Genomic DNA, 24,160 nt, shown 5'->3' on the forward strand with positions numbered 1-24,160 from the left:
TAGGTGCCTCTGCACTGTGCACTTTTCCTACTTTTCCGAGGTGTCCTTGAAAGTAGTTTTGGTTTGCTTTGTCATTCAGCTCCTGTGCTGAATGCTGCTGCTCCCCAGTGTCAGATGGGCAGAGCGGGGTGAGTGCTAGGGACTGGATTTGTGTTTCTGCATACTGACAGAATCCACTGAAAAAAGATAGAACCCTAACTAAAAGCTTAACTCTCAATGTGTACAAGGTACATCTTTTTTATGTCTTAGATTTGAGAAATAGGCATCATTTGTTGGAATTTGTGACATTTCATCCCTACTTTAAATCTGATCTTCGTCTTTTCTTTGGCCGATCTTTTCTTTCTTTCCACCTGGCTCCATGGAAGCTGAAGACTGCAGAGATGCTGTTATTCCTCTTCTCAGTAATCTGGTGGCTGTCTGCTGATCTCTGAAGGAGGGAGTTGGTAGCCTCCTGTAAATCTTCACATGCCCACTAGTTGCAGGCAGAGATGTTTAAATGGCAACTTGGGATACAGTAAAGAAGTTACCCATAAATGGGGTTAAAAGCAAACATGTTACCTTTCTCTGGCATTGTATAAGTAGGCAAAATAGAGCCAGCTGCTGTCAAACCGAGTGCTGTATCTCTCCTGAGAGCATTGATACAGCACAGAAAAAGAACTATGATCATTATTTCTAACAGCATTTGAAGAAAGTGATACTCTCTTAGAACAGCTCAAACTCATGCTGGTCATTTTGTGGAGCAGGGCTTCTTTGATCCCTCCCAGGCAAAACAACTGACACTGACATAAAAGGACTGAGTATTTTTGGTGCTCCATCAGACAACCCACAGCTGAGCTCAGAAGAATTTGCAGAAAGGATTGTTACCACTTGTCTAACTTCCCATTTTTATTCCCAACCTCAGATTTACAGCTCCGTCAGCACCTGAGTTTCTCAGAGGACTCCGACCTCTCCAGTGACGATATTCTGGAACGCTCCTCCCAGAAATCCAAACGAGAGGTACGTAGGTGGGAAATGCATTTTAGATGGATCTAGCACCAGTCAGATCACAGACTCAGAGAATCACATCAGAAACTTAGGTGATTAATGTTGTTTTTACTCTTTCTCCCATGGAGCAGGTTTTCCTGTAAGTCGGCTGACTGTCCTATCTAAAATAAGATAGTTTCACTTGTTTCCGTGATTATAAGCTACTCTGCACTGTTATTATAGGAAGGATCCATTGTCTCACTGTCCCATTACTTTACTGGTGTCCTGGTTTAGGGCAAATTCGGGAGTCCCCCAGAAAGCAAACCCCCATGGCCCCTCCCCCCACCTGGTTTGGGAAGAATTTCCCAAACTGCCTAGCTAAACTAACTAACAAGCAAAAGCAGGAGCAAGAGCAAAAGCAGCACGATGTACTGCGCTGTCTGTGTCCAGCAGACTGTGGGGGAGTGAGCAGGCTGATAACAAAACAAAGCTTCGCTTTTCAGAGCCAGTCTTGAAGGCACAGAATGTAATATCCAGCATAAACATGACAGATGACTGGGGTTACAAGCATCATAACATCACCCTAGGACACCTGGGCACTAAAAGGAGATGGACTGGCCTGTAGTCTCCTGGGTATTCCTTTTTCCCTTATTTAAAAATGGGATTTCGTTCCCCATTTTTCTGGTCAGTGGGAGCTCCACCAGACTGCCACAGCTTCTCAGATATGATGGATAGTGGCTTAGACCCTTTCTCTGCCAGTTCCTTCAGAACTCGTGCACCTGTAGGTGCCTTAAATGTTCTCAAATGTGACTTTCTCCTACATGGGCAGTTTGTCATTCTGCCAACCCCTTCTGTGACTGGGATGCTGTGGCTGGAGCCACTTGCTGGTGCAAATCAAGGCAAATTAGAGCACCTCAGCCTTTTCCATATCCTGGATAACCAGATTTCCAGTTTCCTTATGGAGAGGGCCCATGTTTTCCCTAGTCCTCCTTTATCACTGACGTACCTATAGAAGCTTTCCCTGTTGCCATCGATGTCCCTGGGCAGATTTAATTCTGTCAGGGCCTTAGCTCTCCTAACGTGATCCCTGGCTGCAAGGAGAATTTCTCTGTATTCCTCCCAGGCTACCTGCCTTTGCTTCTACCCTCTGTAGACTTCCTGTTTCAGGAAGCCCCTTGCTCCTCCACATAGACCTCCCAGCATTTTTGCCTGATTTCCTCTTTGTTAGGATGCATTGCTTTTGAGGTTGGAGGAGGCAATCCTTAACCAGCTTTAACCAGCTCTCCTGGGCCCCTCCCCTCTCCAGGCCTTTTTCCCATGGCACTCTACTAAGCAGATCCATGAAGAAGCCAAAGTCTGTTCTCCTGAAGTCCAGGGTAGGGAGCTTGCTGTGCACCCTCCCTACTGGCCTAAGGATCTAGTATAAGGATTTAGTTTAATTGCACACATTTATATGTGGAAAATGTATAGTGAAAGCAAAGTTTTAAAACTAGTTGTTTTTAAATGATTTAATTCATTTTTAGAATGTCACTATTAATGCAAAAACAAGGGAATAATTTAAGGGACTGTTTGATCATAGTAATGAAGAATCCTGCTTTCATTCCTGAGAGCCTCTAAGCTCTGCTAGACAGAATTGGCAAGGTTTGGAGGAATATGTAGAGATTTTATTGACACCACAGAACACTAAAGCTCTTCTGGTACACCAAAGTGAAAAGTGTGTTCCCATTGTTCTTTCCTGGTGGTGCCTAGTACACATGTTCAAAAAGCTCAAGAAGAAGAGAGCCTCTGGGAAGGAAATGTCACAGGCACAGTGGCCTGTGCCTCCTGTCCTGTCATCCCATGTGCACAAATCAATCTCAGATGCCAAGCTGATCCTTGGCTGAGATGGCAAAGGTGCAGAAGTACTGCAAATTGAAGTGTCATATGAAATGCTTTCTAAGTATATGTAGTAGAATGAACTAGAATAGCTAATGAATGAATTTAAGGCTGGTGGAAGAAATTGATGAACTAAATAGGAATTTTCTATATTTACTTATCTCTCTTTTAATCTCTTTCCCTAGTTGGTCTAGATCTCATCTGAGAGGAAGATTATTTTGTTTTTATTTTATTCCCTTTTTTTTCTCCCCCTTCCATTCCCCCTTGCATGCCCTCAAGGCGTTTCATGAGAAATTCTGCATTTTCCAAGAGATGCAGAAGAATGAGGTACCTGGGGCCAGCAGAGGACAGATACCCAATACCTGGGGTTCAGATAAGAGTTACAGAGTTTTGGTCTGCCTTGATGGTCATTTTTTTCCTATGCTGGGCCACTTAGATTTAAAATGGCTTTTGCAGAAAGAAAGATCACATCTCTGAGCACAGGAGGGGATGATAAGTGACAGTGGCAGATGCCTGGAATGCTCATACTGAAAATATCTCACAAGCTCTGCCAAGGGTCTGGTGGTAGTGTCTCGTTTTCACTCATTTTTTGTTGCTGAAGTTACATTAAGAATTTATTTACTCAGCATCTGCCTGTTTTCTTAAGAATAGTTTTGAGAATGTATTTATTTAGAGGATATGGATCTGAAAACTTGACTTACCTCATTTTGTTGCATCCTATCCAAGGATGTAGAATATACATGCAAACACTGGAATGCCTTGCTGTCAAAAGAAAAGTAACCAAACTTTGAGTCTGACCAAGCTGGGTTTGTACTGGTTTGGGGTGGGAGTTGTATTTTTTAAGTTATAACTTGCCTGCTACTTTATATGGGTAAGAGCTGACTTACTGTTTGCTACTTAACTTTTATGTGAACCCCTTCTCCAAACTGAAATCCTGTTCGTGCTGCTTTTTTGGTAATGTAGTGAGCTTGCTTCCCAGACAACCTGCTCTGTTTAGCCTGCTCTTTGTGATCAGAGTGAATTAATTCAGTGTTGTTTAATGTGGTGTCTTTCAAGAGAAGCATCTCATAAAGAACTCCTAATGTGAGCCCCCGTGGGTGTTGTGCTTGTAGGTGTATTGTCACCATGTGTGTGTTTGTCATTGTTCCTGTACAGTTGTGGTGTTGTGCTCAGGTGTTCACCACCACAGGTAGCTTGCTTTTTCCTGGAGCCTGCAAACATGCTGGTGTTGTTCTCTGGCTTCTCCTTTGTGACTGGTTTTAGTTAACTGAATGTGAGAGTGCAAAATGCTGTCTGTTTGCCCAGAGTGGCACAATGCCTTCTGGACTTCATGACATGAAGGGAAATTTACCTCCCTTCTTAGCAAATAAAGCTAAGTGCTTTACTTGTCTTATATTTGGGTACAGGGTAGCATAGAGTGTCCTTGGCTAGAGTAAGTAGTGATTTCCCCCTCCTTTTCCTGCTCCTTTCCCCCTCCAATTTTAGCTCCTCGAGATCTTTGGAGGCTCTCCTTTTAGACAAGGAGACTCCATTTCTGCAGGACACGTAACCCACTCTGAGCCCATCCGCTGTTTCTTAGTTCATGAAGCAGTGAATAAAATTTATGATGTTGGTTAAATGTCAATTATCATTTCTATGAAAGAGAGATAATTTAAAACTCTAGAATAAACACAACTCCTAGGAGAGACTGTAAATCAGAATGTAAATGGAGAGTTGTGTGACAGAGTAATACATGGCTGGCCAAGCCAATTCAAACCAAAATATGTTCCAGAAATAAGCCATTATTCCAAATCTTAAGCCAGAATTTCGTAGTCAGACAGGTAGACAAAGGCCAAATAATTCCTCTAGAAAAAGGTATTTCCAAGTTGACCGTATCTTCAAGGAGGCTGCCAAAACTAATTGCCTTCAGGAAAATGCTAGAAACTTGATTTTGTGGCCAGAAGTTCCATTGTGCTCCCTCAGTCTGGGTCACGTTCAGCATTTGCACAATTTTGTTTCATGTAAAAACCACTTTGTTTTATTACTGTGCATCTGTTTTCAATGTTGAACTGATTTTGCTTCATTTTGTGCATTTTTTTTTTTTTGTTTATTTTTCTCCCTTTACCATTCCCCCTTTAAAGTCGATCTATGTACCACACGCCTTGGCATTCAAGAGATCATACTCGTCAAAGGTAGTGTCTCCCTTCCCACTAGTTGGCCATTGTTGCATTGCATGTCCCCCTGTACATTAACCCATTGAACCCATAGCTCCAACCACATGTGCACTAACATCAACACTGACTGTGCATGCCTGAGATGTTAGCAGACATGGGCAGCAAATTCTTTGCAGAGGATGTCTCCCAAAAATGCGTTAAGCTCCGAATTGTCTGGTCGGAATGCATGCGTTTATCAGTGCACCACTGTACAGTGATGTGGATGATCTGTGAGCTTCAGAGCAAATTGGTTTTCAAGGCACTTAAATATGTTTGCATATTCTTCTTTTTTTAATACTTCGAATGTGAGTTCAAATGAATCCTCGCACTTCAATCAGCAGCTTTCAAAATTGCTGAGTTGGCTCAAATCTTCGTGAAATTCTGGATCAAGCTAAAATCAAGGCAGAAGTTGCTGCTTTCTGAAATTTTTATTGTCTTTGCAGTCACGACAGTGTTACAAGGGATAGAAAGGTCATGTGCTCTGTCTCCTTACCTTCTAATTTGAGTACCATCGTGGATTTGTGTTTTCAAAAAAGAAAGAGTAAAGTGTGAACTTTCTGAAGCTTTAACAGTGGTGCTTGCCAATGACCTACCTGAGGGATTTTTAATTAAGCTGCAATCATACCTTAAACTCTGTTCACTGAGAACCATCAACAGAGGTAGACTGACCAATGTGGCAGCACAAGAACTAGATCAAGCAAATTTCAGGGTGGTCTGACATAACATTCTCTTCTTGAAGTTGATTGTCCACGAAGGAGATCGTTTTCCAGAAGTGGAAGACACATGTTTACAGCAGCCCCTTAAAGCTTACATACATATACATATACATGAGAAAAGAGGATTTTTCTTCACTGTAGTTTATTTAGTGCAGTTGTCAAGTTTTTTTGACACTCTTAAATCTCTTTGAGAGAAAGAAAAAAGAAAGCCTTTCTAGGTCACGATATATCTAACTAGTGTGTCTGGTAAGATCCTAAACAAATTTCAGTAATGTTAGAAAGATACATTCTTAAACTAGTTTCACTGACAGAAAAAAAGAGGAAATACCCTTCTATTTCTATAAATACAGCTTTTCTCCTTTTGGATGGCTTCTGGTGGTGCAATAGTCTACATTAGTCTATAGTAATTTCTTAGCTTACACTGCTGTAACTGTTCATGTAGACAAGCTTTTACAATCTTTTAAAACTAAATCAAGGGGAACTCTATCAAAATGAACCCTCTACATAGTACTCATTGATTTATCTAAATCCGTTTGGCTAAATTTATTGAGAAACTAAAATTACTGAGAATAAAAACTGGTTTGATTTTTGGGAGAGGTTTCATATAGCAGTAGAAGGCAGGGGTGGGATGTCATATAAAATCACAGCTTTGCAGCTGGCTTAAATGCTTCTTCACTCCTGATTTGATCCTGAAATTGTTGCTCACTGCACTGTGAACACCTTTGCCTACAGAAGCTTGACTTTTGACACAGCCATGGCAAAGACAGAACACCTCCCTTCTGAGATTTTTGGAAGAGAAAATGGTCATCCCTGCCCCCATATCCCTGAGCACGTAAATAAGATCTGCTGCTGTTTTTCCTTCCTTCAGAGGGCCTACACAGAAGAGGAGCTGAACGCCAAGCTGACACGGCGAGTACAGAAAGCTGCCCGCAGACAAGCCAAGCAAGAGGAGCTAAAGAGGTTACACAGAGCTCAGGTAGTGTCTCACAAGCCTCCTGTCATGGCACACAGGCAGCTCTGTGTGAAAGCACCCTGATCCTGACATTCCTCTGAGTGTATCAGAACAGAATCCTCTCTGTCTACATGAGTGCTCCTGCTCCCTCTTTCAAATTTCATGTCATTCCACAGAGAAGTGAAGGATGGCTGAAACCTGTCATGGGAGTTTTACAGTGAGAAAAATAATGCCTATAACACCTTTCTAGCAACCATCATGCACTGAATGGAACAGTGATACTCAGATGATGCCTGATGGAGCTGCACCTGTCATTGCTTTGCTAGGTTATGCTGGTGGGTGCTGTGTTATCAAATTAACCTTTAATTACCAGAGAGTCTGCAGGAAAACTGCTAACAGCATCTACAGGTGATGGGATTTGTAAAAACTCAAGGCAAGGGCTCAGCTGACTGAGTAGCATCACCTTTCAGTTCAGTGTTCAGGAAGGTGATAGGAGTTGTAGCAAATAAATTAATACCAGGGTGTTTGCAAATTTAAGAGTTAAGATACAACAGGATGGGGAGGATATTGTCACCAGAATCTGTGATGTTTGCTGTTGAAGCAGGGTGTTGTTGAATACAAATACTTGTTTTTGAAAAGGCAAATCTGACTGAAGTGTCTTAGTGCTGGATGTGTGCTGCAGACAGAGCAGGAGAATTGCTTTGGTGAGGTTCTGCTCCATTCCTCTCTGAACAGATTATCCAGCGGCAGTTGGAACAAGTGGAAGAGAAGCAGAGGCAACTCGAGGAGAGAGGAGTTGCTGTGGAGAAGGCCCTTCGAGGAGAAGCAGGTATCCATCACAACTTGGTCTGGTTTTCCATGTTTTCTTACCAAGTGCTTGTGCAGTAATCCGTAGCTGTTTGGATTTTAGAGGCAATTGGACCCTTATAGCCTAGAGACTGATCCCAATGTGAACCCCTTCTTCCTTTTCTACTATCTTTTTGAGGCCTTGTTTTTCCTGTGTTTCTTCTAATTCTGGGACTTCCCTATTGGCAGAGACTTAGATCATTTACCTTTGCCTGAGGTGTAGGAGGTAATTCTGCAGCTACTGCTAATGGCTGTTTCTGCTGGATCCTACAGCTAGGAAATTGCAGGGGTTTCGCAGCTGCCATTCACACAGAGTTGTCCCAGTAAGACAACCCTGTTTGTATGTTAAGGAAATAATTGTGGAATGGTGTGTGCTTTCTCTGTTGTGTTGGATTATCAAGGTAGTGTCCTTACAAGGGACCATCACAGAACATCTTCCTCACTGCACAGCCCAGCACACTGGCTACTTCTGACAAAGTTGTGCAGAACAGAAATGCACATGTGTACTGAAAGGTATCCATGTCAAGCTGTTAAAACAAATGTTGTGTGTACTTGAAATTAAATGAAATGAGTATCATCTGATCTGGCAAGCATATCAGTGGAGGAGTACCTGGTTCAGATAATGCTGATAGTAGTATGATTTGGGAAAAAAAATCCTCAATTTGCAAGGAGTCAAATATCCAACAGGCAAATGCAGTGTGTGTACACCTGACAAGGCCAGGATTATGTACCTGATCACAAGGGTCAGAGTTCAGAAATGGCAACAGTGGAACAGATGTTTGGAAAATGCTTGCTTGTTGCTTGAGGAGCCACATCTATGCCTCTGAAGATGGAGCTTGATTAAGCAGTGAGGTTGCACCAGAGAAAAAGTCTGTTGTGACTTCCTGCCAGTTACTACTCAGCCAGAATTAGGTAGGTCTGGTGCCCCATAAGGGTGTGCCAAAGAAGCTGGATTGAGTGCTCAGCAAAGCAAATAGGTACTACAAGTGTGAAGGAAGAGTCTTGAGGACTTCAATATGTTTATGATCAGGCTGTCTTTATTCATTTGTGAGATCAAAAAAATAGGTTTGTGCAAATGCCTGTCTTTGCAGGGCTGCCTCCTTCTGTGTGTTCCTGAGTAGCCCCACTCTGTTCTCTGGCCTGCCAGTTACTGCACTTAATAAACCCACCTCCATTGTTTCTAATTGTTCTTTTCATTTTGCTTCTTTTCATCTGGAAGTCCAAATAATCTTGATTATTGAGCTGCTGAATGACTTTCATGTAAGACATGCCAGCACAAGAGCGAAGTCTTAGCAGCTGAGAGAATATTATTCATTACAGAGTTTTCTCACTGAAGAATCATAGAATGCCTAAAACACGTTCAGAGAGGACAGAATGTGACCAAGAGTAAGAATTACAGTTTTACATAGGAGACTGCAGAATTTGGATAAATAGCTTCTCACTCCCAGCTCTCCCAAATGGAAGCAGTCTTAGATGAGCTTGTGTATTTGTGAATTTCCTAGAAGAACTATGAAATTGTGGGTCCTGCTTTGCAAAAGGGATTTCTTTTCTTCAGGAAGTCTCCTAGGGTATGCTTTGCTCTTGCAAAATATTTCTATCAACAGGTCATATGTTATTTTTGCAGAAGCTTAACTCTGACATAAAGACTTCACCGTCCTAAATTCTTCCGCCTGTTTCAGGGGGTTGGACAGAAACACATTCTGTTGGGGTGGGAAAAACCAGCATGTTCTAATCTGTGTTGGCTGCAACACAAGATTATAAATCAATTCCCTGCTTCACCTCTCTAGGTCCTCTTGCATGGCCATAGAATCATTTAGGTTGGAAAAGACCTCTAAGATCATGAGTCCAACAATTAACCCAGCACTGCCAAGCCCACCGTGAAACCACGTCCCTAAAATGCCACATCCACACATCCTTTAAATACCTCCAGGGTGGGGTCTCCACCACTGCCCTGGGCAACCTGTTCCAGGGCTTGACAAACCTTTCCATGAAGAAATGTTTCCTAATATCCAGTGTAAACCTCCCCTGGCACAACTTGAGGCCATTTCCTCTTGTTGTGTTACTTGGGAGAAGAGACCACCCCCACCTGGCTACAACCTCCTATCAGGAAGTTGTAGAGAGCAGTAAGGTCTCCCCTCAGCTGCTTCTTTTCCAGGCATTTTACATATTTGCAATAAAAATAACTGAATTCCTTCTTTTTGAGATCTGTGGTATCACATTCCATAGAGTTAATTTTTGCCTGCAATATCCACTAATTATTCAAAAGGCAAGTATCATTTTTCTGTTGTCTGCATTGTGACCTAACAGTGACCACCACATTCAGCAAGGACTGCTGTGTAAAGGTGTGGAGTCATGCTCTAGTCTCTGATCAGTCCCTCCCCTAAGAAAACCATGAAAACAAAAGTTCAGAAAGGGAAAGGCAGTGTGTAAAGTGGTGTTGTCATCTAAAAAAAAAAAAATCTATAAGGTTGTGCAAGGAGAAAAAATGGGGAAGCTTGGGAGGTGTGTCTGCTGTGCACTTTGTCCACATAAATAGAGAAGGATTGCAGTACATCACCAAAATAATGGCTCTTCCATAGGCAGCAGCCAGTATTAACTGCTCCAGGACAATGTATTAGGCTCTGTAATGAGTGGGATTTTCAGGTTCCTTCCATGCAGGGAAAGGAGAAAACTCTTATTGATCAGCACTTAAATATGAAGTTTTGGGTAATGTTAATAGTAGTTTCTTACTACTTATTTAAAAATCCAGACAGAAGAAACAGAATTCTGTAACTTGCAATGATTCTTTTCATCTTCTATTATAGAAGAAGACAATCTGAACTGCTTCTTAGTCATCTTTTCTGTCTGTAAAGAACTGCAAATTTTTCTTTTGTAGAGGTCTTCCATTAACTTTTAATTCCTCAAATCTCTCACGTCTGGACCATGTTCCATTTTTAGAAAAAAAGTATTTTTCAGTTCAACTGGTAAGAAGAAAAACCAGTTCTATAGATAAAAATTTATTTACTTAGAATAATGTTGTTTCTACTTTCTATCCATTTTGCATCATCCTTAATATGTTATTGGCAAGTAACTTATACTGAGAAGATTGTTAATCAGTTTTTCACAGTGATGGCCTGCTGTTTTCCTGAGAGATTACAGCTTTTGATCTTAGCAATAGATATAGGCAGGTCAATATTCTTTCCAGGAATTTCTCACATTATCTGCTATTTGTCAAGGTGGAATATTTATAGGGTGATACTTGCTCTTCAACTAATCAAACTCAGAAACATTTTGGAGGTCACCATCAATTTTAATTCTGACAAAATAATTGTGCCGTCTTGCCTACCTCCTTGTCTTGTCTTTATTTTCAATTAGCTCGGCCTCAGGCATGGCACAGTTGGTCTTTTATTGTTTCAGAAGCTGAGTGCTCAATCTAACATTTAATTTCTGATCCAGAAAATTTCACATCCTGTGATTACTTAATTGCCTTAATGTCTTCTCTCTGATTATCTTAGAAAATCTCAGCCTTTGACAGCTGCATTCATAGCAAGAATGAGTGATTAGGAGGGTAAGCTCTATTTCAGGTGGCAGTGTAAGCTCTGTTTCAGGGGGAGGTTTGTCATACACAGGTAGTCTGAGCTGTCATCCCTTGTTTTCCTTCCCTCCCTGCCCCCTTCCTATTGATTGCATCATGGTATTTCACTACAGTGGCAAAGCAGGACCTCAGTGAAGAATTTTCTCAGTTTTCTCTGGTGTCCCAAGGAACACCTTGAATGAGTTAATTAACATAATACAACATTACTCATGCAACAGTACTTTGCATTATAGTGCATTCGCCTGTTTGGACATGCTAATGACTTGGATTTCCTCTGCGAATTTATTTTGTCAATCATTAAATTAAAAATAATGTCAAATCAGAAATTTCCGCAACCTGTCTTTTATTCCCTCTAGCATAAACCTTGATAGTCATTTTTAAGAGCTTGGAAAACATCTACTGTCAGATCAATACTGAAAAGTTTAAGAGCCACCTCCTTACATCAAATGAATCATATGCAGTGAGAAATATTGCTCTCGGTACTTCCATCTGTCTCCTTCCAATGAAATGTTCCACAGTGCTAGACTCGTGGTGCACCTGTCTCTAGCAGCTGTGGAAATGCACACCTCTGTCCTGAAAACTGCTGTGCAGCTCTTCCCTGGCACAGAGACTGCATCAGCAGGAGCACACAATCCCATCTTCCTATGCCTGAGTGTTTGCCCTTCGTGTTGGCACTCAGTCAGTGCCTCCCAGCTGTGTGCCATACACCATCCTCCACTCACTCACCTCCAAGAAATCAACCCTTACACCTTTCCTGCAGCTGTCCTAAGAAATTACACTGTTTCCTTCTGACACATTGCTCAGCTCCAAAGCAACACGATTAATTCTGCTTTTCTCAGCAAGAACAGGAGTGACATCAGTGACAGGTACTGCTGCAAGCACAAATAGGTGAAGTGTCTCTTGTAAACTTCTTGATTTTTCCCCTTGAAAGTCCTCGCCTGCCTGCTGGAAATTTTCTCTTCCTCTTCCCAGTATATATGTTTGTGATATATTTGTGTGTGTGTGTACATAGATGTATATATACAGAGAAAGAGAGACATAGAGTGTTTGTATTTATATATCTGTGTGTGCCCACATGTGTAGCTGCCTGTCTCTTGTTTTCCCTTTTTTTGTTTCTATGTCTTCCTCATATATTGCTTTGATTGTATGGGGCTAGGGTGGGTGTCTGACTCAATAACTCTGTCTTCACCAATTCCTTGTTGTAGACTATTGGGGAGAGTCTTATTACAGTGACCTCATCGACTTGCATCTGGGTGGTATGTATGGCTGAACCTCCTGCTGGCACTAACCCTGCTGACACCTCTCCCCACCCTCCCTTCACCTACTTCTCCCATCCTTGGCTCACAAACAAGAAGAAACATGCACATGACTGATGATAGCAGAACCCCTTTTCCAGCTCAGGAACACGAGATCATGGCATGCCCCACAAAACATGTGTAAGGCTCCTGCTTCTCTTTTTCCCAGTCCTGATTTTTTATAAATTTGCTTACTGTTTTCACTCCAGCCACCTTCCCTGCTAGCATTGGAAGGTCGTTCTGGTTTTTTGCTTCTCCTTTGAAAAGTCCAGCTCTATCACTGAAGTTTTCTTTAGGAAAGTATTTTAAGACTTTAGGACAGCAGAGCAAACAGCACGGTCAAGGATTAGTCATGCTGTTGCCTCCGTCTTGCCCTTCTGAGGCTTGTTTTTTCCTTCCAAAAAAGCCAGAGTGTGTTGTTGATCTAACAAAACGAAAATGCTCCCTCAAGGGACTTTGAAAACACTTACAGATGGCACATATGTCTTCTTTCTTGTTTTGTCTTACTGTAAGGTTAGAAAAGAATCTGCTGTTCCAGTCATTTTTTGCTGGAATCCAGTTTGCATCATTACAGAGATATTAAGCTTCTTGCTATGCTATTGCTTTAATACCCCCTTTAGTGCTAAACACACATTACAGTGTTTAGTTGTCATTTTCACTTTAGAATCTGGTCATCACTCTATACCATGGTTCTGCCCTGGCTTTAATTAATGTTACTTCCTGAGTCCCTTAGTAGGTGATTAACTTTTGGGTTGCAAATGACATTTGATTAGCCTTTGCCTATCTTGAAAATTAAAATTTCCTTTACTAGTTTAACCACCCAAAATCTGTTCTTATGAACACATCTGTCTGTCAGCAGATCCAATAGAAAGCAAACTCTGCTCAGTTGCCTTGTTGTTATCTGAGGGTCTCATTTAGTTTATCTTTCAGAGTAGAAAGCTGCTTGATCTAAGCTGGTTTTTTTTGAGGGGCTGCATTGCAGACCAGCTCTGCAGTGGGAAAGGCCTGATCCAAGACACATCGCTGGATGTCTTCCCTGATTTCATTGTATTTGATCCTTCAAATATAATCTTGCCCTGGTTTTTAACAGCCATTTTTTCTCCTGCTCCAGGGAGACTGTCCCACATAGTATCTACCTGTACCTATCTGTTGTGAATCACTTGTGGCACAAAAGACTTTTATTGAAGAACATCCACCTGAGTCCAGAATATCCACCCAAGTGCAAGTTTCAGAATGGAAGACTTTCCTGCTTAGATCTAACTTGTTGCCCAGTTCCCCTGTGCTAATTTTGTTGTGACAGTCCTCTGCTAGCCCTGTGCTTCGTTCACTGTTCAGTCCCTCTGGCATTCTTTCCTGGGCTATGTCCTGCAGAGAGACTCTGAAATCCTCTTCCTGGTTTTATCCACCAGGGCTGGCCCATTCTCCTGATGTGCATGGAGTAGGAGCTGTAAAAGGGTTGATGCTGAATCATACTTAACAGACCCTGATCCCTATTTAATGCTATCTCCACTACACCTCTCCCTCCTCCTGCCTCTGCCCCTAATGCCTCCTTAGAGACAGCGATCCCATCAAAATCACTAATAGTGGCTTTAAGAAAAGCAAAATCATCTTCACTTAAAGGGACACTGTCGCTTGAAAGAATTCATTGTGCTGCAGAAAATCTTAATTGGAAATGGATTTACTGTTTATCTCTTTGCGTGTTTGCTTTTCTGTTTCTCTGAGCTCAGTCATCTCAGAGTGGTCATTTTTGAAGAGGCTGCTTTTATTTATATGGTGACTCAGTCACTTGGGCTTCCAACAGTCAGAGGCAATATTCATGGGTATTTTAACAACGGTTGATACATCTTAAAACTCGACCAAATTTCTGCTCATCTCAAAAACACTGTTTTCAAAACAAATTTTAAAGAAGCTATATTGGGCAGTATCCCTTTAAATGCAATGAGCCAGTATAGATGGCTGGAGTATGTGGCTTTTTAGTATTATTTTGTTGCCTCCGTGTAATTTGCTATATTTGCTTTTGGGGCTGCCAGAACACTTTTGCCAGAAGGGATACATTGCTCTGGTGATACTTGTCAGAAAGTGGTAGATACAGAGCTCAGCTTCAAGATTAACATGTCTGTGCAGGATGCTGCATCTGGAAATAGAGCCATTAAAATCTCTGGAGGTCCTGCTGAACCCTGCAGGCAGCTTGGATGCTGCACAGTTAATTATTCTATTGATAACCCATGTCTCTTAGGCATGGGCATGGCTCTAGTCAATAGAATATTAACAAAATTATAGAATATTAACAAAAATTGCAAAGCACTTTGGAAAGTTGTCTATAAATGGTAATTAGTTGTTACAGATTGCACAACAGCTTCTGCAAGGGGAGTAGTAACTTCTGACATCCTGGTTGACTTCCAGTGTGTAGGATTACAGATTGCTATCTTAACTAGTTCTGTTGCTCTGCTCAGATGTCATAATCATCTCTTCCTGTTCTGAAATGTTTTGTACCGTTGCTGTAACGCAGATGTTTCATTTCACGCTACAGATGGTCACATTTCAATTCTGAGTAATTATTCCTGTGTGTATATTGTATGCATGGTGTGGTTAAAAGAACATTACAAAGGTTGCAAAGTCAACTGAAATTAAGACTTTATATATTTTATTGATATAGCAACAGATTTATAACCTTCAGATCCACCACAGAGAGCTGCCTCATGTCCTTATGGAATAATTGGTAGCAGCTCTAGGTTGTCATCTTCTGGGTAGATCCTTATGGAGAGGAAATGGGACACAATCAGTGGATTTTATAGATGTTTGTTGGCAGCTGTGGAACAGTGAGGCTTGAAAATATGGATTCTGAGCCAGACAGTGGAAGGATGCATTGGTCTAGTGGATATATACTCTTTGTCCTTTTGTTCCCTCTTTTGAGACAGTCCTTGTCCTGATCCTGTCTTATTTCATCCAGAGCTCCTTACCCCACTTCCATTTTTCTTCTCAGGCATTTGATTTTAATCCTGCCTTTGTGACAAAGAAATCCTAGCATTCTACCCTTCAGCCATCCTGTTTCTCTCCACTAGCTATTCCTGGTCTCGTCTTCCCACTGACACAGTCTCCAAAGAAGCCTTTGGACTTCTTCCACAATTTTTGGGCTCTGCTTCCTCTTCTGCCCAGCATTATTTGTCTGTAAATTTTAGGTTCTGCCTTCTTCTCAAATCTGCCTTGTCCTTTCATCCCTTACCCTTTTTTCCCTCTCTTTTGTCTGTTCTTCCTTAGTCACCTTGCTTCCTTAGTCCCAACCTTAATTCCTCCTAACCCAGTAGCTCCTTTTCTGCCTCTGGAAAGTACCTCCATGGTTTCCTCTGCCTTCAAGTGAGCAGCTGCCTTTTCCTTGCACCCAGCAGGGAATCATTAAATAAACAGCCACACACTGCCATCTTGCTTTTCTCTTGGCTGGAGTATGCCAAGAGAGGCAAGAAGGACGTAGGGAAGAGAGCTGGTACATTTGGTAGTGTTGATTTCAGACACATGTTCTCCCTTCTTGACAAGAACATCAGGTAAACAGGGCAAGGAAGTACAATTGTTTGGGTTTTTTTTTTTTTAATCTTTGTAATCTGTTTAAAGCACACTCTACAACAACTTCACCCTTTTTTAAAACATTTGAGCTCACTATGTCCTTTAAAGTCTTGCAGGTCTAACTCTGCTAGGCTGGAGTCTGATATATTCAAGTGGGATCAGTCCTATTTCTTATGATTGGTGAACACAGCTCTTCTGAAAGGGGGATGGAGTTGTAAGATAAACATTGTTTTTGCAGTCTGCAGCCGTTTTTGACACTGAAGTGAATTGGTAACTTGTTTTCTTTGCTGTAAATTTTGAGCAGGAAAGAGCACTTGATAAGCAGAACTTGTTAAGTACCAGTACTTGTTAGGCAATTGCCATTTACCTGCTTCTTCCTGCACACAAAACCAACAGTCTTGGGAGACAGGGTCAGTGCAGGACTGTATTCATTCTGAGTGCATTCTGAAGTGCCTCAAGGTCTAGTAGAAGCAGAAGACTTCTCTGGAGTCATTTGTGGGTGTTCTGCTCCAACCACTGCTTTCCCCATTTTTTTTCCTTCCCTTCCCTGCCTTTCCCCCACCCCCTTCTACTCGACAAATAAAAGTGGTTCAGTTTGCATGACAATCTGGTTCTCTGTGAGTTTTCCCCAGGTTTCTTCTAGTGATTGTACTGTAGAGGATATTGAGTTTGACCCAGACTTAATAAACTGTGATGTGCTTGTGGGACATCTGTCAAAATCCTTGCTCTCAACCTGCAGTTCTGTGGATGCTGTTCTCCAAGAGCTGGCTTTCTGTATCCCTGGTTTTTAACAATGCTGCTGTTGAACAACTTCACCAAATAGTAAAGTTAGAATGTGCTTTTTTTTTTTCAGTACTTGGGTTTCTGATCATAACCTGATTTTTTTAAGGGTGGAAAAGAGGACATTTACTATGATCAGTGCCATTTGACTTACTCATCTCCTTTGGACTGATCCATATTTTAACACTGATGTAAAATCAGAGCTTTCAGTATTCCTGTTAAATAAAGGGATGAGGTTTGTTAGCAGAATAAGTTCCCAAAGTGTCATGCTTTTAACTTGTGAGGGCAAGTGCCACAGAACTGAGACTGGCTTCAGAGCTGGATTTCCTGTCCAGTGTTGTTATTTTCCAAACCACTGTGATTAGTCAACAATACAGAAATCAAAGTCTTTGGATGCAAAGACTTGTAAAGTATGTGATCCTACTTGGTCTGTGGTATATTTGTTCAAGGAAATTTAACTTGCAATGACTCACCACTTCTCAGAAATCATCACATTCTCATATCAAAAAACAGGGGCAAATAGTGAAGGGGATCAGTGTGAGCTGTAGCTTGGGGATAATGGGGTCTGCCACCCCAAACTCTGTGTGGTGCTTTCTTCATCCTGATTGATCATTTTGACCACTGGGCTTATGATTGTGAAGAAGTGTTCTTGAGCTAGAGAGGAAAAGGACAAAACCAGTCTGAAGAATTGCTCTTTAATCAACAGGTAAATAAATATTAGAAAAGAATGCAAGAGTCCAATGTAGCTTGTGTAACAAAGAACAATGTGCAGTGAAAATGAACATAGTGGCTATACAATTTCTGGTCCTTATTTTGAAGAGACATGGTATTTATGGTATTTATTCTTGACCTGGCTCTTGGTTTCCACCACTGTAGCTAAGTCTGCAATCTCAAGAGTACTGTGACAAACAAGGTCATTCTTGTGGCTTTTTTACACAGAAGCAAAGTAATTCCAACCACTTTATTGATGGGATGTGTCTGGTGTGCAAGGCAGAGCTTCTGCCGCTCTTCAGTGTGCTCAGGAGCTCCTTTTCTTAATAAACTGCAGCTTCTGCCTCCAAACCATGCTCTGGCTTGCAGCAGCTGGGGCTGCTTTACAAGGCTTTACACAAGAGAAGAGTTGGCTTGTGGCACTGAAAAGGAGCAACTCGTGACTAACATAGTCTGTTGGCAGCTTTATCATTCTGGTGAAAAAAAATGGTAATTTTCTGTCCAGAGGCTATAGCCACGCCTTACGTGCTGGCAGCACAGGAGGAACCTAAGAAGGGAATGGTCACAGAAATGGTTCTTGTCTTGCCCTTCAGCTCCTTCCAAACAAACTGCTTCAGCGGGTGTTGCTGCTGCCAGAGCTCTTCCCATGTTGTGGGTGAATACCTGTGTCAGAATATTTTTGGTGGTGAAGGAGACTTAAACAGAAAGGGAGGTTAGGTTTGTTGAGGTTTTTCTTTTTTAATTTGCACAACAAATGGGGTTTTCCCTATCTGGCCCTGGCTCCACATCCAGAAAAACTGTCTTGCAGTGATGATCCTATTTATAATTTAATGAGACTGGGAGGTGGTGATTTCTCTTCTCTAAACAATGCAATAATATTAATAATAATTATTATAATGATACTATTTACTGTAGGATTACTAATGGCTTTTGGAGCAAGAAACCACAAAATAAGCTTTAGAGAACCATGGGAAGTAAGTTTTCAGGTTGCACTTTGTTCTTTCTGTTAAAAACCTCCAATACATAAGGAAGACTTTCTAAAGCCTTGTTAATCATCCTACTTTGGACAGAAATTGTTTCCAAAGTAATTGCAATGATCATAACCTGTATTCACCAATGTAATTAACTGTAATTTGCATCTAGAGTAGCTCAAAAGGATCTTAATTGCAAAGGTTATGTTTATTATCTTACTGAAAAAACATGTTGACTTTTCTAGTAGCAGGACTAGTGTAGATACCATGGACTTTGTAACTTGATTCAAGGACAATTTTTCTTTAGACAAGAGTGGGAAGATAACTAAGAGCAGGGGAGGAAGGTACAGTTGTGGGGAGTGAGCTCTGTATTAGTCAGGTGCTGCGTGGTCCCTGGGGCTTTTTACTGCAGACCAAAGATGGGATCCTCTCCTAGTATCAGACCACGTGCTTAGTGATGATGAAAGCTAGCAGTGCGTGGCCATTTCCCAATGAGATTAATGACATTTTCACGTACTGGCTATTTCTTTTCAGCTCAAATATGGAAAACTGCAAGTTCCTCACCAAGTCTCTATGTCCATGGCTTGAAATGTATCAAATTCCCCCAGCACCCAGTTCTGAATGAAATCTGAAACCCTGAAAGAAGTAGATTTTTCCATTCAGTTAAATCTCCATCTCCCTGACCATGCTCAAAGCATGGTTAGACCAAGTTACAGTATTAAAGCTTTTAGCTTAAAGATGTCATTTTGAATAAGATAGGATATGAAATAAAAAATATTTAACAAGTATCATGCACTAAATGCTCTGCTTAGTGTGGAAGCATATTTTACACCATACCTTTGTGGTTTGGGTTTGTTTGGTTTTGCTTTTGTAACCTGATCTGTGAAATGGCAGTTGTAGGAAAAAAGACCTTAGTATTTTTGTACTTTAAATGAAGAAGTCAGAACAGCTGTAATTAATGTTCTGGTACTTTCTCAACTGTTGTTGGTACAATGCTTTATGTGTAACTGTCCTATGGCCAGCTGTGGCACCTCTCCTGATGTTGCCCCTTCCTGCTTCCAGTGCAGAGGTTTCTTCTTCTGAGAAAGCCGTGCTGCTCAGTCATGGGCTTTGAAGCTGGTGTGCTCTCCCTCTTGCTCCAGTGTGTCATCCATGTGCTGGTCTAGTTCTGTGATGGTCCCTTCTAAAGCCCTCCCAGTTCACTGGTACTCTAATTTTGTAGAGCTTTCTGTGAACCACAAACATCAAACTCTGCTGACTTCTCCAAAATTACTGTTATTCTTACCATGCTGTTGTTGTGGAGTTTATGCCTCTTCCCAACACAGAAATGCCTCCTCTTTATAAATGCAGCTGTGCCCTGAGCCCAGTAAGTGTTCCATTCTGGTAGCTCTGACGTTTCAGAGTTCATCATCTCCCTGGTGCATGTTCTCCTGTAACTGTTAGTGATACTGGTTACTGCCTGCTCTTTATCTCTATAATGTGAAGTACCGCTGAAAAGCAAATTCTTGGTGTTAAAGAAGCTGAACCTTTTGAGAGATGAGAAATGCTTGTCCTTCAGTGGCTGATGGAAAAGATGATAAAGATTCAGTAAGTCACTGATACTAACAGGACTTCCAAGCTTTAAAATGCTTTGTGGAATGAGAACGCCAAGGGAGAGCTTTAAATTTACTGGTTTAACTCTGCAGAGTCCTCAGTTGGTGACTGGGGCAGCCCCTGATGTGAATCACTTTATCCTTGTAAAAGCCTTTTCCCCCCGAAGCACAACAATCTGGTGGGGTACACGTGTACTCACCATGCTTGACACAGCAGGTACTGGCAGGCTGGTTCCATGGTAATCAGATTCTCCCTGTGATGTTCCCTGCCTGAAGACATTCCATTCCATTGCAAAGGACACTTTTACCATCAGTGGATGCTGCCACGGTGATAAGAGCATGGTCCTGATAGAGCTTAAGGTAGGGTGGCTGCTTACAGCTGGTGTCTTATGCATGCAGGCGAGACTTACTGTAACCCTGCTTGAAATCTGACATTTATCAGCAGAAGTTAAATATATGTCTCTACTCGTCCTGACATCTGGGTCACAAACCTTTTGGTTAAAGACCTTGCACCTGAAAACTGTACATTAGGAAAAGTGCAGTAACAGTAACCTCCTGCCTGGTATTTGTACAGCTCAGTAAGAGTTCACCAGTACCTCAGTCTACCTCTTACCTGTTATCTGTGCTTATTAGGGACATTATTCATCTGTAGACTGTATCCCTTGTTTCTGCTTCTCCATTTCTTGTATTTTTTCTTTTCTTTTTCTTCTTGTGTTTCCTTTCTTTCTCACTCTTATGCTTTTTGTCCTTTGCTTGTCTTTTATTTCACCCCTTTCCTCCTCTTCCGTTCCACTTCCAACTTCCTCTTCCTCTCCTGCCTCTTCCTCTTCCTCGTTTGGTCCTATTGAAGTTGAGCCCAATGCCGGGACACCACGTCGTAGACCTCTCTCCTTCTGCCCTTGCTGTGCCCATGAAGGTAACGTAACCTCACACACGCCGTGTCCTCCCTGCCCACAGCTGGGTTGTCATAGCAGCACTAGTCAGCTAGTGACCACAAGGCCCCCAGCCCTTTTCTTGCTGTGTCCCCAAGCCAGCCTTGTGTGTAGCTACCTGGTAACCAGCTTCTCTGAGCCTGTGGCAAGCTGTTAAAGGTACAGTATCCCTTTTGCTAGTCCCAGCTGTGCAAGAGAAGGTGCAGTGACTGGGAGGGACAATGGGCAGCAGCTGTGGGACCAGAAGTGTCACACTCAAAAGTTTCTATTTTCATTTGGTGGCTTCAATTACTCTATTCCTCCTGAAAGCTGTTTGGAAGGTGGGGTAAGGGATGACAATCTGTTTCCTTAAATACAGCCTTTTAATTAGCATATAGGGATTAAAGGAATACTGTGTCTTTATAAGGACTGATTTGAAAAACATCCGTGAACTTTAAAAGCCAACAGACCTTAAGTTAGACTAGTTTTCCTTCATCTGTCTTGCCGAGTGCATTCTTTAACTATCCCAAATGGAGTTTGCTGTAGAGTTTCCATTGCCAAGGCATGGGGAAGGGGTTGTTTTATGTGTGTTCATGGTGTAATTTTGCTAACCACTTACCTGCTTTCCATAGTGCTCCCTCACATCAGTTGTCAGTGCTCCCTTTCCAGTCCTCCCATTATTCCTCTACTCATTGGCTGTTTAAAAATACTTACGTATTTCATAGGTCAGTAGCACTGTGTTTTTGGCTTTTTCTTAGAGGCATTTGTTTTCTATACATCCTGGCATCGGAAAGGAAGGGGAGACTTCCCAGTGTTTTCATGGCGCCACAGCACTGGACATCTGCATGTGCAGTCTCCCTCTCCTGTCGCCACGTGGGCATATTGTGCAGAGATGCTCAGAAAGGAATGCTTGGAACTGAGCAACACACTGGTATAAAGTCCACGGAGCCAGGGGCTCTTGGGGTGATACATCCGAGCCTGGTATTCCCCGAGGGGCTGGTATGACACGTTTCCAAAGGCAGGTGAAAGGCAGCCCAAGCTGCAGCTTACTAGGAGTTGTAGGCTCTCCCTTGTGTAGCTGCAGGGCAGCGCTTCTCTGACATACTGAGGAGGAGGCAGGGCACGGGTCTGAATTAAGTAGCCATTAATGTGGTATTTGTGATGTGTCTGTGTCGTAGAGTTTGAATAGTAAGCTTGCTGCTTGATTATTTTAGCATTAGATGGACTGTTTGAGAGCTTTTGTTCTTGATGTAGAGAGTACATATCCATAATAACAAGCAGAGGCAGGGATGTTAGTTTCCTTGGGATGCCCAGGTCACTGCAGTGCAAGCTGATGGGATGCAGCAATCCAGAAGTGCTGGTGAGCTTGATCTGAGGCCTTGCTCCTGCCTCTGCTCCCACATGGGCAGGAATATAGCCACTGGGGTCTGAGGTAAATCCCAGCATTCAGGTGCAGGTGGTTCAGTGTGGAATAAGTGGCCCAGACCAAGAGCTTGCCAGGAGGAGCCTCCTTGGTAAGTTCTTGTGTTTGCTAAATATCAACAGAAGGCTTTTGCATAAATAAAGGCATTCTGCATTTATTCCACATGACTCCTGACAGACACAAGGCTCATCAGTGGGCTATTGAGTTAGTTTAGGAGTTTGTTCTAAAATAAAAGGACAAGCAAAGAGTTCTGTACTAGGTGGTCAAGGCCCAAGTTTTCTTTATTCTTCCTTCATATTAGCAAATGTGTCTGGGGGTTCCTTTTCTTTCTAGTGCTGGTATGCAGCACAGTAGACTTAGTTTCTGTGTTCACTGTGCAGGGGGGATCGTCAGGATGAATAGATATGTGTGGCTAGGAGGAGCAGTCAGAAAAGATTTACTTAACTGTTGAAAGAAGAGACAAGATGTTACTTTTGACTAGTAAAAGAAAAACTTGAGGACATGCAATTGAAGAAAACAAAGGTAAAACACATGGAGTGGCAATCGAATCCTTTTCTGATGAGCATATGTTTAAGTAGCTGGTATGAGCATCTATAAAATTCTTCTAATGAAAGGAAAAGTTAAATACTCATAGAAATCAGGGCTTTCTGCAGTAAGAGTGAGGAAGAAACAAGTAATCACAAGAATATCAGGAAACAAAAAAAAAAAAAAAAAAATAGGCTCCAAAGAGGAGAGAATCCTTTTGGAGGTGACTTCCACTCCACTGAGTGCTGTAGGCAAACTGAACGGACCCGGCTTGGGAGTGCTCTGGCAGCATCTTGCTCGGCTTTCTTTGCACATTTTGCCCCATTGTTGTTTTTGCAGTTTGGGCTTTATAAGGATTGCAGGGCATTACCTGAAAATTGATCAGGTTTCTTTCTTGGCAGGCATGGGTAAGAAGGATGACCCCAAGCTGATGCAGGAGTGGTTCAAGCTGGTGCAGGAGAAGAATGCCTTGGTTCGCTACGAGTCCGAACTGATGATATTGTGAGTGGATGTGGAAAAAATGGGGATTTTGTCATGAATAGCAGTGGAAGATCTGTCAGTATTGTCTTCCCTGTAAGGCCAGGAGGTCAGCAGCCTCTTAGGCTGAGATAGGAATCCCAAGTACATTTTAGAGGAGTGGTAGAAGAAAGAATAATAGTGGTAAGGGATGAAAGTTCCAATTATTTGTGCACGTGAAGAAGTACAGTTTTGTGAGCACTTCTTGTGCTGTTCTTGTATAAAACACATCCTGTCTGTGCAAGTGTTTTTGAGCTATGCAGAAATAACATGGGACTCCTTTTGGTTTTGGTAAAGTTGTCTTCTAAGCATAGACAAAAGCATTTAATTCAGCCACCTTGCCATGTGGCCCTCCTTTCTGCCTATAGTGGGACCCCAGTGCCTCTCATGTGGGCTCAGATGGTAAAGGTGTTTTCCTGTTAATGAAGCTGGGGGTTTTTTCTGTTCCCATTGTGCAAATTCACCAAAATTCATTTTGAAGTGTGTCAGCTCACCTCAGCAATGTGGAAGCTGATGGCCTTAGTGGCAGAAAAGTCCCAAGGTGGTGTTTGCAATAGCCTGACAATGTCCTTAAGTAATAAGTAATTTGTTAATAAGTAACTTTGGTTTTAGAGTGGGAAGTAGCAGGGGATATGTAGAGGCATTGCAGATTTATTTGCTCTTTGACTCTGCTCTGTATTTAGTTTGCTCCACTTTCAGCATTGCACTTCCTAGCTGAAGGCAAAGAGTGTGAAATGCTAAAAGTGCAATTAAATCTTTT

At 42.0% G+C, this 24,160-nt stretch overlaps 1 protein-coding gene across 3 annotated transcripts in view; it reads left to right on the forward strand.

The window, feature by feature from the left end:
• The window catches only part of MICAL3 (microtubule associated monooxygenase, calponin and LIM domain containing 3), a 107,481-nt gene that overhangs the window by 78,070 nt on the left and 5,251 nt on the right, over nucleotides 1–24,160 (forward strand). For 2 of the 3 annotated variants that reach the window (XM_053942014.1, XM_053942018.1), the window contains 4 exons: nucleotides 902–996; nucleotides 6,615–6,722; nucleotides 7,434–7,527; nucleotides 23,286–23,385. In XM_053942014.1, coding sequence (XP_053797989.1) covers nucleotides 902–996; nucleotides 6,615–6,722; nucleotides 7,434–7,527; nucleotides 23,286–23,385 — 397 coding nt within the window. Of the gene's footprint in view, nucleotides 1–901; nucleotides 997–6,614; nucleotides 6,723–7,433; nucleotides 7,528–12,323; nucleotides 12,375–20,875; nucleotides 20,942–23,285; nucleotides 23,386–24,160 lie in introns of all 3 variants that reach the window. The other variant, XM_053942017.1, reaches the window with a different exon arrangement.

The sequence above is a fragment of the Vidua chalybeata genome, chromosome 5 (genome assembly GCF_026979565.1).
Source record: "Vidua chalybeata isolate OUT-0048 chromosome 5, bVidCha1 merged haplotype, whole genome shotgun sequence".
Classification (NCBI taxonomy): domain Eukaryota; kingdom Metazoa; phylum Chordata; class Aves; order Passeriformes; family Viduidae; genus Vidua; species Vidua chalybeata.